This window comes from Dendrobates tinctorius, unplaced genomic scaffold (assembly GCF_039654945.1).
Source record: "Dendrobates tinctorius isolate UK_male_01 unplaced genomic scaffold, ASM3965494v1 ptg000059l, whole genome shotgun sequence".
NCBI classification, from domain to species: domain Eukaryota; kingdom Metazoa; phylum Chordata; class Amphibia; order Anura; family Dendrobatidae; genus Dendrobates; species Dendrobates tinctorius.
The window spans coordinates 22,721,922-22,736,784 of NW_027361727.1; the positions used below are offsets into that span (position 1 = coordinate 22,721,922).

General features: G+C 43.9%; 1 protein-coding gene across 1 annotated transcript in view; it reads right to left on the bottom strand.

Annotated features, from left to right (window-relative positions):
- Positions 1-8,925: 8,925 nt before the first annotated feature.
- The window catches only part of LOC141092259 (hatching enzyme 1.2-like), a 61,863-nt gene continuing 55,925 nt past the window's right edge, over positions 8,926-14,863 (bottom strand). Inside the window, exons 5-8 of the mRNA XM_073578253.1 lie at positions 14,326-14,443; positions 14,000-14,178; positions 13,763-13,844; positions 8,926-10,018 (exon numbers count right to left, since the gene is read on the bottom strand). Of these exons, the coding sequence (XP_073434354.1) occupies positions 9,856-10,018; positions 13,763-13,844; positions 14,000-14,178; positions 14,326-14,443 (542 nt within the window). The 3' untranslated portion in view covers positions 8,926-9,855. The remainder of the gene's footprint in view (positions 10,019-13,762; positions 13,845-13,999; positions 14,179-14,325; positions 14,444-14,863) is intronic.

Here is a 14,863-nt window from a genome sequence, read left to right on the forward strand (position 1 = left end):
ACTATCTATTAATCTGTAATAAAAATTAATATATCATAGAATTATATTCAACTATATAAACATATAAAAGAAAAATTGAAAAACAGCACTAGCACGCAGTGTATGAAAAATGGGAGCCGGACCTTCCAGGCATAGACCGATCCTGAACGGAGTATCAAAAATGAACACAGCACTCTTTTTGTTCGAAAAAGAGTATATATACTACATATACTGTGTTCATATTCCATTCCTTGTCCTAGTAGAACACCGCCACCTTGTGGTTTAATTTTGAAATTACATTTACATTATTATCCCTAAAAATAAAACATATCGATGCAAGATCTAATGTCCAGCACTAAGAACATTCATCAGGTCAGTGTAATCTTACAGGCAGCATACAATGTAGAGCAATACAAGATTTTCTATGTATGCAGATGTGTACATAAAGGGGCTTCTCACAAAATTATTATATCATCAAAAAGTGAATTTATTTCAGTTCTTCAATACAAAAAGTGACTCTCCTCTATTCTATAGAGTCATTACACACAGAGTGATTTATTCCACGTGTTTCTTTCTGTTGATGTTGATGATTATGGCTTACAGCCAATGAAAACCCAAAGTCATTATCTCAGTAAATTAGAATACCTTATAACACCAGATTGAAAAATGATTGTAAAATCTGAAATGTTGGCCTACTGAAATGTATGATCACTCAGTAAATGCCGTCAATACTTGGTCAGGGCTCCATATGGATCAATTACTACATCAGTGCGGCGTGGCATGGAGGCGATCAGCCTGTGGCACTGCTGAGGGGTTATGGAAGCCCAGGTTGCTTTGATAGCAGCCTTCGTCTCGTCTGCATTGTGGGGTCTGGTGTCTCTCATCTTCCTCTGGACAATACCCCATAGATTCTCTATAGGGTTAAGGTCAGGCGAGTTTGCTGCCAATCAAGCACAGTGATACTGTTGTTTTTACACTAGGTGTTGGTACTTTTGGCAGTGTGGACAGGGGCCAAGTCCTGCTGGAGAATGAAATATCCATCTCCAAAAAGCTTGTCGGCAGAGGGAAACATGAAGCGCGCTAATATTTCCTGGTAGATGGCTGCACTGACTTTGGTCTTGATAAAACACAGTGGACCTACACTAGCAGAGGACATGGCTCCCCAAACCATCACTGAGTGTGGAGACTTCACACTAGACCTCCAGCAGCTTGGATTGTGGCCTCTCCACTCTTCCTCCAGACTCCGGGACCGCGATTTCCAAATAAAATGCAAAACTTTCATCTGAAAACAACACCTTGGACCGCTGACAACAGTCCGGTTCTTTTTCTCCTTGGCCCAGGTAAGACGCTTCTGGCGTTGTCTGTTGGTCATGAGTGGCTGACACAAGGAATGTGACACTTGTAGCCCATGTCCAGGACACATCCGTGTGTGGTGGCTCTAGTAGCAATGACTCCAGCAGCAGTCCACTCCTTGTGAATCTCCCCCAAGTCTTTGAATGGCCTTTTCTTAACAATCCTTTCCAGGCTGCGGTTATCCCGGTTGCTTGTGCACCTTTTTCTACCACGCCTTTTCCTTCCACTCCACTTTCCATTAATATGCTTGGATACAGCACTCTGTGAACAGCCGGCTTCTTTAGCAATGACCTTTTGTGGCTTCCCCTCCTTGTGGAGTGTGTCAGTGACTGCCATCTGGACATCTGTCAGGTCAGCAGTCTTCCCCATGATTGTGGAGCTACTGAAACAGACTAAGAGACCTTTATAAATGGTTAGGAGCCTTTACAGGGGTTTATTGTTAATTATTCTAATTTACTGAGATAATGACATTTGGGTTTTTATTGGCTGTAAGCCACAATCATCAACATTATCTATCTATCTTTCTATCTATCTACAGAGGGGAAAATAGATATTTGATACACTGCCGATTTTGCATGTTTTGCCACCTACAAAGAAAGGAAAGATCTGTAATTTTTATTGAAGGTACACTTCACCTGTGAGAGGCAGAATCTAAAAATAAAAATTGAAAATCACATTGTATGATTTTTGTTTTTTACATAATGAATTTGCATTTTATTGCATGAAGTATGTGATCACCAACCAAACAGCAAGAATTCTGGCTCGTACAGACCTGTTAGTTTTTCTGTAAGAAGCCTTCTATTCTGCACTCATTACCTGTATTATTTGCACCTGTTTGATTTCATTGCCTGTATAAAAGACACCTGTCCACACACTCAATCACACTCCAACCGCTGCACCATGGCCAAGACCAAACAGCTGGCTAAGGACAGCAGGGCCAAAATTTTAGAGCTACACAAGGCTGGGATGTGCTACAGGACAATAGGCAAGCAGCTTGGTGAGAAAGCAACAACTGTTGGCTCAATTATTCGAAAATGGAAGAAACACGAGATGACTGTCAATCTTCCTCAGGCATCATGTAAGATCTTACCTTTTGGGGAAAGGATGATTCTGAGAAAGGTCAGGAATCAGCCCAGAACTACATGGGAGGACCTGGTCAATGATGTGAAGACATCTGGGACCACAGTCTCAAACATTACCGTTAGTAACACACTACACCGTCATGGATTAAAATCCTACAGGACACACAAGGTCCCCCTGCTCACACCAGCACATGTCCAGGCTTGTTTGAATTTTACCATTGACCATCTGGTAGATCCAGAGGAGGCATGGGAGAAGGTCATGTGGTCAGATTAGCCCGAATTAGAACTTTGCCATGTTTCGAGGCAGAATAAAGGTGAGTACAACCCAAAGAACACCATCCCAACCGTGAAGCATGGTGGGGGAACATCATACTCTGGGTGTGTTTTCTGCAAAAGGGACAAGATGACTTGCACCATATTGAAGGGAGGATGGCTGGGTCATGTATCATGAGATCTTGACCAACAACCTCCTTCCCTCATTAAGAGCATTGAAGATGTGTCGTGACTGCGTGGCTGGGTCTTCTAACATAACAATGACCCGAAACACACAGCCAGGGCAACTAAGGAGTGGCTCCATAAGAAGCATTGCAAGTTCCTGGAGTGGCCTAGCCAGTCTCCAGATCTGAACCCAATAGAAAATCTTTAAAGCGAGCAGAAACAGACAGCCTGAATGAAACCAGAAAGATCTGAGGAAGATCTATATGGGGGGGAGGGGGCCAATATCCCTGCTGCAGTGTGCGCAAACTTGGTGAAGAACTGCAGGAAACGTCTGACCTCTGAAATTGCAAACTAAGGTTTCTGTACCAAATATTAAGTTCTGTTTTTCTATTGTATCAAATACTTTTTTCATACAATAAATTGCAAATTATTAATGTAAAAATCATACAGGGGAATTTTCTGGAGTTGTTTTAAAATTCTGTCTCTCACAGGTGAAGTGTACCTACGATAAAAATCACAGACCTCTCCATTCTGTGTAGGTGGGAAAAGTTGCAAAATCATCAGAGTATTAATACTTATTTTCCTCTATCTATCTATCTATCTATCTATCTATCTATCTATCTATCTATCTATCTATCTATCTATCTATCTCTTTGTGTTTCGGTTCCCACCATTTTCAGAACTTCTGCTTGCTGACAATGAATGGAAACATTCTTATTTACACTCTCAGACTGTTATCTCTACAAACCTTAGTCCCGATTCATCATCTACATTATGGGCAGCACGGTGGCTCAGTGGTTAGCGCTGCAGCCTTGCAGCGCTGGAGTCCTGGGTTCGAATCCCACCAAGGACAACATCTGCAAGGAGTTTGTATGTTCTCCCCGTGTTTGCGTGGGTTTCCTCTGGTTTCCTCCCACATTCCAAAGACATACTGATAGGGAATTTAGATTGTGAGCCCCGATGGGGACAGCGCTGTGGAATATGTTAGCGCTAAATAAAGATTATTATTACATTTGTTTTATTGCTCGCTCACACTTTTTTTTGTATCTTTTACGCCGCATGATCGTTCAAAGAAATCTTACAAATTTCACACTTTAGCCTTCAACTGTGCAAAAATAAATAAATAAAACAAAAAAAGAGAAAAAACCCAAGTAAAATTAGCATAACAAAGGAGCGAGAAAAAAATCGTCTTTATTAAGAATCCTATTTACTGCAGAAAAAAACAGAGCAAAGTCAAAGATGAATATAAGGTTCTTCTGTGATTCTAGTTCTTTCTTATTTCTGGATTTGGGCTCAGAAATACTGATGCATTATGTTATGGACATGTGAGTTGGTCCTGCTCATTACTGTGAGGTGCATCTAGGTGAGAACATCCACATTGCGCCTCCATGAGCGCGTCCAGCAGGTGGCGCTGTCGATCGGCGTGTATCTAAAGATTTGGTTCCCAGACTATCAATATTTATATAATATTTATAATCACATGTTATAGAACACAGCGCTCACAATGTGGAACACTGTCCCTGTAAATAAAACAATAAGTGAATGATGAGGATGATGTCAATGAATTTCTCTGAAGTTTTCATCTTCGTTCGCGGACTTAGCTTGAACTGAAACAGAAAAAAAAGGAGAAAGAAATAAAATAACGATTAGGACGAGGTAGGGGACCTCCATTTACTGCACGGTGAAAATGGCGCAAATTGGGCTAAGTGGATGGACATGGTGCACGTGGCCTGAGAACATCCCACAGGTGTGCGCAGGTCACATCAGTGTATGCAGCACTGCAGAGAATGGGGACAATTATTATTTTTGCCCGCTAGCCTTTAGTTTTATTTCTGTGTTGATATATCTTCATAATAAATTGGACGAATTGTCCTGGTAGAAGAGGGGTGAAATGGTGAATATAGACTTTATCTAATTCATCTGCACTATCCAGCCTTCCATCAATCCATCCATTGGCGCAGCTAAACTCCAATGGGCCCAGATGCAAAATTTGGACCTGAGTCTCCACCTGCATGTTGGTCAACTCTATGGGCCCTTGGAGCATTTTAGATCCTATAAAGACATATGTGCTCGCCCCTCATGGAATAATGTTCCCCAACCTGACCCCTTCTTGTAATAATGTCTCCCATCCTGGACCCCATGCTATAACAGTTTCCTCCTGCCAGGGCCCCTTCCTGGTATAATGTTCCCTTTCCTGGTTTAATGTCCCCATTCGGGTATAGTGTCCCAAATTCTGGTACAATGTCCTCCATCTTGGTATAATGTCCCCATTCTGCTTCATTGTCCCCCTTTCTGGTATAATGTCCCCCATTCCTGGTATATTGTCCCCATTCTGGTATAATGTCTCCTTTCTGGTATAATGTCCCCATTATGATATAATGTCCTCCATCCTGGTATAATGTCCCCATTCTGGTATAATGTCCCCCATCCTGGTATAATGTCCCCCATTCTGGTGTAATGTCTCCTTTCTGGTATAATGTCCCCCATTCTGGTATAATATCCCCCATCCTGGTATAATGTCCTCTATTCTGGTATATTGTCCTCCATTCTAGTATAATGTCCTCCATCCTGGTATAATGTCCCCTTTCTGGTATAATATCCTCCATCCTGGTATAATGTCTCCCATTATGGTATAATGTCCCCATTCTGGTATAATGTCCACCATTCTGGTATAATGACCCCCATCCTGGTATAATGACCCCCATTGCTGGTATAATGCCCCCCCATCCTGGTATAATGTCCCCCATTCAGGTATAATGTCCCCATTCTGGTATAATGTCCCCCATTCTGGTATAATGTCCTCCATCCTGGTATAATGTCCCCATTCTGGTATAATGTCCCCCATTCTGGTATAGTGTCCCCCATTCTGGTATAATGACCCCCATCCTGGTATAATGACCCCCATTGCTGGTATAATGCCCCCCCATCCTGGTATAATGTCCCCCATTCAGGTATAATGTCCCCATTCTGGTATAATGTCCCCCATTCTGGTATAATCTCCTCCATCCTGGTATAATGTCCCCCATTCTGGTATAATGTCCCCATTCTGGTATAATATCCTCCATGTTTTGGGTGCTGGCACTGCCATGCATTGTGTGTCTCTGGTATGGCGGCATCAGGTGCTGTCCCCCGATTGGCTGGTGGCGTGTATTGCAACGCAGGGAGCTCGTGTGTCTCTGTGTTGAAATACATTTAACCTGAATGTGCATCCGAGGATGAAATTGTTATCCAGGTGAAATTGGTGTCTGCGGGCCCCCCCTACCACACGGGCCTGGTCATGGTTGCACCCTCTGCGACTGCGATCGTTACTCCCCCAAGGTTGTCACCAAAACCAAATATACAAATCAAAAAAATGGGGGCAACTTTCCAAAGACAGATGGTGAAAGGCTCGGCTATTTTGAACTGTAGAATCGCATGGGCTGTTTAAAATCTTTAAACTGTTCGGAACTGATAGAAAAACTTTTGGAAGAACGGACAATTCGTCGTTTGCTGCATATGAAGCTGCTCTGACGACTCGGCTCAGCCGAGAAGCTGCTCTGTCTGAGAAGACACCAGTAGATCTACACACGGCACAAGGTCGGTGGCCCCTGGTACCCATTGATATCGGGGCCCCGAAGTTTTGCTCCATGTCTGTGCTTATTCACATCTTACACAAAGAGTATTCCGCCAGGAATCTGGTGCTCTCCACTTCGGCGTCGCTTAGTAAGTGCAGGAGCAGGCCATTCCCGGTGGAAGTCACCGGATGGATGGAGGCAGAGCCACAGTGGACATCACCCATGAGCGGTGAAGAGGAAAACATCCCATCTCTGATCTGCAGGGAATCGTAGATGCACGAGGCGCTGGCCTCCAAACTGAAGGTAGAGAAAGTCAGCTGCACCTGCAACATAACAAGTCAGCAACTGAATCATATCTGACAAGGTGTTTACAGTGGTCAGACCTCTGCGTGATACAAATCAATCGAGCGAGACAATCCTGTGTTCTCACAGTGACCACTAGAGAGAGCTGATGAGCTGTGACATCACCTACAGTGTATGATGGATCCTGTGTTATCAGTCATTGTACAGGAGGGGGAGGAGGTGAGCTGTGACATCACCTATTGTGAATGGTGGATCCTGTGTTATCAGCTGTATATAGAGGTGTTATCAGTCATTGTACAGGAGGGGAGGAGGTGAGCTGTGACATCACCTATTGTGAATGGTGGATCCTGTGTTATCAGCTGTGTATATAGGTGTTATCAGTCATTGTACAGGAGGGGGAGGAGGTGAGCTGTGACATCACCTATTGTGAATGGTGGATCCTGTGTTATCAGCTGTATATAGAGGTGTTATCAGGCATTGTACAGGAGGAGGTGAGCTGTGACATCACCTATTGTGAATGGTGGATCCTGTGTTATTTACTGTATATAAAGATGCTATCAATCATTGTACAGGAGGAGGAGGAGGTGAGCTGTGACATCACCTATTGTGAATGGTGAATCCTGTGTTATCTACTGTGTATAGAAATGCTATCAGTCATTGTACAGGAGGAGGAGGAGGTGAGCTGTGACATCACCTATAGTGAATGGAGGATCTTGTGTTATCAGCTGTATATAGAGATGTTATTAGTGCTTGTACAGAAGGAGGAGGTGAGCTGTGACATCACCTATTGTGAATAACGGATCCTGTGTTATCTACTGTATATAGAGGTGTTATCAGGCATTGTACAGGAGGGGGAGGAGGTGAGCTGTTGTGAGTTCATTTTTCCCTTCACCATTGAGGTCTGATGAACTCCCTCCTCTGGTGAAGGAAGGTAGTGAGGCTGATTACCAAACACATGGGCAGCTTGATGATGACTGGGTGGCTGGAATTGAGGACTGGATATAAGGCTGCCGACGCCCTTCTTCCTGGCTGGTGATTTTCCTGCTGGATTCTTGGAGACCAGTCTGATTCCTGCATCTCAAAGCTAAGTTTTTCTGCTCTGCTTTGTACTCTTCAGTTTTGTTTTTGTTTTGCCTTGTTTTTTGGGAGTTCTGCCATCCCCGGCCGGGGGTGAGCTGAATTCCATTTTTGTCTCTGATCTGTTGATCTTTTGCTCTGTCTTCAGAATATACCTGAGTGCTGATATAGTCTTTTGAAGCCTAGCGACTTCAGGGCCTGTTTTTCCTATCAGTCGGTTGGCTCATTTTGATAGGGTTTTTGCGGATGGCAGACAGCAGCTTTCCTATCCTGTCCTATGTAGTTAACTTGGGCCCCATCATTTGCTCAACCTATCTTTCTATCTGTGTTAGTATTTTCATCTTGCTTCACCGTCATTATATGTTGGGGGCTGCCTATTGCTTTGGGGTCTGCTCTGGGGCAGTTTAGTTTTTCCCCTTTCTGTCTTTGGGCTATGTAGTTCTCCGGCTGTGATCGAGGGGTCTAGGGCACCGTAGGGACCCCCCACGGCTACTGCTAGTTGTTGTGGATAGGTTCAGGGGTCTGCAATCCGATAGCTGCCAACCTCTCTGGTTTTTCTGGACTTAGCTGGTATTTTGTTTTTTCCTCCTTCGGTGACTCATCATAACAGTGAGCTGTGACATCACCTATAGTGAATGGTAGACCAGGTGGCCTCCACCACGTGTGCTTCTGTAGGTGGACGAGGCCGGAGGCCCTGGAGCCTCGTGTCCGAGAGACGTCTCAGTTTATCAGATGTAGAAGTGATTGTACTCACTCTGTAGCCGACCGGGGCCAGGATTGTCCAGGTGCAGTTACAAAATGGGGGGTACTTTTGGTGTTGATCGTACCCTGGACTGAATAGGCTCCCAGTGGGCGCCGTGTACGTTCCTCCACACTCCACTAAAGTTAGGGAAAAAAAAATATTAGATTACAATATAGAACTGAAACAGCGCCACTCCTGGCCATAAGTCATATTGCAGCACATCTTCATTATTTCCAATAAAGCAAAGCTGCAATACCAGACACAGCCTATGCATAGGAGTGGCGCTGTTTCTTAAAAAAAATTTGGAAAACGGTGCTCGACGGTGCATGCAAAAAATCATATGAAAAAACCCTAAAAACGATGCTTTATTATTAAAAGACCAAAGGTCACACCACAAAGTGAACAGAACAGAACAACAACGTGTCCAATTAGTACCCAAATACAAGAAACATGTAATGGGGGTTTCCTAGGAGTCCCTATTAACGTCTAATGCTCAATCCTTCCTTGCCGCGGAGGTTGGCACCCTAGGGGGAACGTTGTGGCGCCCCCGCTCAACGGTGGCTGTCCCTATGGACCCTGATGAACCCTACAGCCACTAGGGATCCCTTCCCCGATGCTAAAGGGGCCCCTATCATTAGACAGAGATCAACTATAGTAAGGAGGACCCTATTCCCCAAAAGGATTAAAATCAAAGGAACACATTAATGTACTGGCATTAAAGTGATGGCATCTCAATGACACAACAGATACAACAGATAAAGTCCACAGCATATAAAGTATCCAATATCATTTACATGAGGTTAGATCAAAATGGCACAAAGATGCAAACTCCACAAATGATCAATCACTCAATAGCCAAAAAATTTGTATGCATAGTGACAATAAACATGCCACCTGACTAGAGATACAGTGCCAATAAATACATAATTCAAACGCTCAGTGATCAATGCTGCAGATACTCATCGTGTCAAACGCCTTCTGCCATGTACGTGAAGCGCCTCGACGCGTTTCGCCCCATCTGGGCTCATCAGGAGGGCCGATCTCGGTAAAAATAGTGTCCTGATGTGGTATGCATGCAATACTGTACAAATGCTTAGCATCAATATTATCGCTGGCACCACTACAAAAATACCAATGGCTTACGAGCAGCAGACTGACACTGTTATATTACAGATGATGCAGCCGTTGTTTGTGGAGCCAGGGTGGCGGTAGGTAGGTGAGTTACGGATTTTGCGTTAGAGTCCACAATCCTCACGTTACAGATGGTCCAGCCTCTCGGTGAGGCAAGGTTAGCCTCATGCCTCATAGTTCATTTCCAGGCTGCTTTCTAATATCTCAGGGTGCAGCGTCGGGAGCACTTACCGCAGTTGTACAGTCGGTTGATTTTTGCCACGTCCAGGTTGCTCAGTCCTATCCTCTGCCCGATATTGATTTGGGCGGTGGGAATTGGCTGAATGGTCGGCCTGAAGTAATTGATGGCGAACGCAAATCTGCGAGGAGGAAAAATAAAAAAAACAGTATAGGAAGAGAAATCTCAAATTTGCTAATTCAGAGCCCAACTTAAAAAAAAAATATCTAAGCGCCAATAAAATTAATAGATTTTGAGAAACCGTTTTCATTATTTAGAAAAGACAGAAAGAAAAAAAAAATTCCGCTCTTGGCAAAGATCGGCTTTGATATTCAAGTCACATATCGCTCAGGGACAGATATTCCCATCGGAGTGTGGCGTGGATTTGCACCGAGGCGGTGTACGGCCCATATCTTCAGGCTTGGATCTTACGTTGTAGCGGCACAACTAGTAAAGCTGCGGCGATATACAGAATTGTACGGTTGGTTGCTGCTAATTGTTGTCTCATATTTAATGATTGCTAAAGAGAAAAATCTGCGTGACCAAAAAAACAAAAATGGTCAAAGCTCCGTGCAGCCTCGACATGAGAACGTAGCCCAAGGCAAAGTGCACATGACGTGGTCAAAAAATGAGTTTTTTTAGTGGAAAAACTTTCCAGAAATGTTCTTTTTGCTTTTTTTTTTGAGAAATTTTTCATTTTCTCAAGTGGTATGGAAGTGTTTTTGCATAGTATTTTTTTTCCTGATGCCTTCTGAATCATAGAATCATAGAATCGTAGAGTTGTAAGGGACCTCCTGGGCCATCTAGTCCAACCCCCTGCTCCAGGCACGAGTCACTAAATCATCCCAGACAGATGTCTGTCCAGCCTCTGTTTGAAGACTTCCATTGAAGGAGAACTCACCACCTCTCGTGGCAGCCTGTTCCACTCATTGATCACTCTGTCAAAAAGTTTTTTCTAATATCTAATCTGTGTCTCCTCCCATTCAGTTTCATCCCATTGCTTCTAGTCTTTCCTTGTGCAAATGAGAATAAAGTTGATCCTTCTACAATGTGACAACCTTTGAGATATTTGTCGACAGCTATTAAGTCTCCTCTCAGTCTTCTCTTTTGCAGGCTAAACATTCCAAAATCCTGCAACCATTCCTCATAGGACAGGGTTTGCAGACCGGTCACCATTCCGGTCGCTCTTCTCTGCACTTGCTCCAGTTTGTTGTGTCAAGAGTGGGAGAAGAAGGTTGCACTGACAATCCAACACAATGGGCAGCACTTTGAACACATTTTATAAGTGGTCATAAACTTGTAAATAACTAATGAAAGAATAAAGTTACGGTAAAACCAAGCAAACCATTGTTTTACTTGTGAAATTCTCAATAAGTTTGATGTGTCACATGACCGCCTTCCCATTGAAAAAAATAAACTTGGATCCAAAATGGCCAACTTCAAAATAGCCACCATGGTCACCACCCATCTTGAAAAGTTTCCCCCCTCCCATATACTAATGTGCCACAAACAGGAAATTGATATCACCAACCATTCCCATTTCATTTAGGTGTATCCATATACATGGCCCACCCTCTATTTGCCTTTTTTGCAGCTGCATCACACTGTTGACTCATGTGCAGTCTGTGATCTATTAGTATACCCAAGTCTTTCACACGAGCTGTTGCTTATTTCTATCCCTCCCATTCTGCAGCTCTAATTTCCGTTTTTCTTGCTCAGATGTAGTACTTTACATTTCTCCCTGTTAAATACCATTCTATTAGTCGCTGCCCATTGTTCAAGCTTATCTAGATCCTTCTTAATCCTTTCTCTGACTTCTCTAGTGTTAGCTATCCCTCCTAGCTTTGCATCAGCTGCAAATTTCACCAGTTTACCATCGGTTCCCTTATGTAGATCATTTATAAAAATGTTGAACAATACTGGGGCCAGGACAGAGCCTTGTGGTTCCCACTTGAAATACTCTTCCAATCGGATGTACAACCATTTATTATCACACTTTGAATATGATCAGTGAGCCAGTTATGTATCCGCCTAACCTTAGCCTTGTCAATCTCCTACTTGGTCATTTTTTCAATAGGGTGTCTAGTTTAAAGTGGATTCCATGAGGAAGTTACGTGCACTTTCAATTTTTCCCATCAAGAGGAAAAAAAATGCTCCAAAGACTGACCATAAGACACAGAAAGTGGGAGTGCAACAGAAATGAGCAAGAAGAGTCTTTTAGCCATTTTTTCAAGCATTTTTTGAGACTCTTAGACTCCCCAAAAAACTCAATGTGCCTTAGCTTTTAAAATTTTGTTCTAAAAGTTTCATCTACATCTTTTTTTTTGTTTGGTGGGAGAGGTGGGGTGAGTGCTCCTGAAGATCAACAGTTTGGACCAGTGGCTTTGGCATGGTCTCACCACCAGGCCGAACTGTGCACTCTCCGATATACTGCTGCGGCGTTGGAGGAGCAAAGTGGCGCTAAAGCTTGCCGGATCATGTGCAATCATTTTTCTACAAATTTGGGGTTATCTTAAAATCCCAGTTGCTCACAATCAAAATACAGACACACGCAGTGGCTGCTGCACAATCTAATGCACCGAGGCTGAAGGCAGCAGCGGCTATTGCGTGTCAACACTCAACATGACGAATAGTGACCCATCAGAGATCCATAAAGGAAAACCAAGGAGTAAAAGTTCTACACAGGCCTTTCCTTTAAGAGCAAAGGATTGTGCTTTACAATCGAGGTAAAAAAAAATTGAGACATGCCACGCAAAAAAGTGTGCAGTCTATCGCAACCCACATCACAAGAGACCCCAATAAATCTTTCTCTGCCTCTCCAAACCAGAAGAACACAGTGAGGGCCAGGGAATGATAGCGTCCCCGCCTCAAATCTTGGGGAGAGCTCGTCATGGAGTTGTAGGTGGGTGCGAAATCTGATGACCACACACGTTTTACTGTACTATTTAGCAGGGAGCTTATTAGGAAACCACATCCCTAAGAAGTCCTCATGGTGGACACGGTGAAGCAAATAAATAGATAGTGAAGGTTTTATAGTGCAATACGGACTTCACCTTCACCCGGGAAATTAAATATTCCTTGTCCTAGGCAGTGGTCAGGAACAGGGGTGCAAGTTTAAAAGAATAAAAGTGGAAGTGATTGCAAATGTGCCATCACTCAAGAGGAGTACCACACTAAAGCCCCCGTCACACATAGCGAACGCGCTAGCGAGATCGCTGCTGAGTCACAAGTTTTGTGACGCAACAGCGATCTCACCAGCGAGATCGCTGTGTGTGACACTGACCAGCGACCGGCCCCCCTGCCGGTATCGCTGATCGTCCTGGAATAGCCAGGACATTTTTTTGATCGCTGGTCTCCCGCTGGCCAGCACGCACCGGGCGGTGCTTAGAAACCCGATGTGTACCTTAGTTACCCGTTCCCTGCATCAGCGCGCTGGTAACTAAACGCCTCACGCTTGGCGCCGCCGGTGCTGATCGCTGGTGAAGCTGCCTGTTTGACAGCTCACCAGCGATCATGTAGCGACTCACCAGCGATCCTGACAAGTTGATATCGTTGTCGGGATCGCTGGTGAGTCGCTATGTGTGACGGGGCCCTTACTAAGTCGACCCAACCCAACCCAAGGTCACTTCTTCTCCACCTCGAGTTCTCAAACTACTTATCCCATGGCTTTGGTCCTGGGAGGTTGAGGGGTTCCTGATTGGATGACATACACCCCCAAAGCTTTATCCCAGTGTGTACACTCTGTTTCAGCAGGAGAGGCCAAACCCGATCATAAGACCAGATACTACAAATGGTCTTAGCAAAAAGGACAAAAGGGGATAAATCATATGTAAAAGTAACAATCCGAGTGCCCTTTTAGGAGTTGTATTCCATTAGAGACACTTACTTTCCATAATGCATCACAGATGTGTAGTCATATTCCAGACCCAGGTTGTTGGTGTTGCTTTTTTGAAAACTTGCATTATATCCTGAGAGAAAGGGAAACATGGATTGGCAGAATGTAAGATACTATAGAACCACAGCCTGCACTCTGCGGATGTCAGACACCATGCACAGCCTGACGTATAAGTCATCGATGGCCATGATGAGATTGGCCGTGGAATGGAGCAGCTGTTATATTTACCAGGAACTATATTGTCCCACAGGATCTTGACGTAGGAATCGCGATCGCTCCTGCTGTGCTCGTGCTCAAAGCCGATAGCGTGATTGAGCTTGTGCTGTATAACGCCATGTAACATACATCCTTCCCTGTCCACGGAAACATACTGGGGTCCTCCTGAGCGGCCCAACATTGACCAACAACTGAAAAAAGCCAAAAACTGGAAACTAAATAACAAAGAGATTACGTAATGGAATCTCATGTATCAAGATTAAGTTTGGGTTTTTAACCCTACAAGTTTCCATGTCAGATTGTTGATTTTGGAGAAGTTGGCTCCCATGTACACTCACCCAATATCGGAAATAATATTTAGGTAATCGGCTTCTCTGGTTCGTGGAACAAAACGGACGCAGGTCATTGTGGAGAATTCCAACATGGCTTTGAGAATTTCTCCTTTGTCGTCCTTTGCTGATTGACAGAAATAGAGGGGAAATATTTACGTTCTTCATAAATGTGGGAGTAGATAGAGAGGTTTGAGATGTGGATAATGTCCAGCAGTTTAACAGCGGAATGGCTCCCACATAACCCTGTATGTTATATATTCCATTGGCAGCCATGGACACATCCATTCAATTAGTAGAACATCTCAGATCAATGACAATACTAGTTTAAGACCTATGATCCCCAACTGTCCCCAACTCTGGATGTAAGGGATTAGTGGAGTATTGAAGGTCCACAAATTACACAATATAAAACTTGGCCAAAATAATGACACAGCTCGTTTGGCCAAAGGCAAACTCAACAGACCTAACAGTAAAGAATCCTCTTCTATGTTGGTGGAAAAACCTTTTCTCCTCCAGACGCAGAGAATGCCCCCTTGTGACCGTC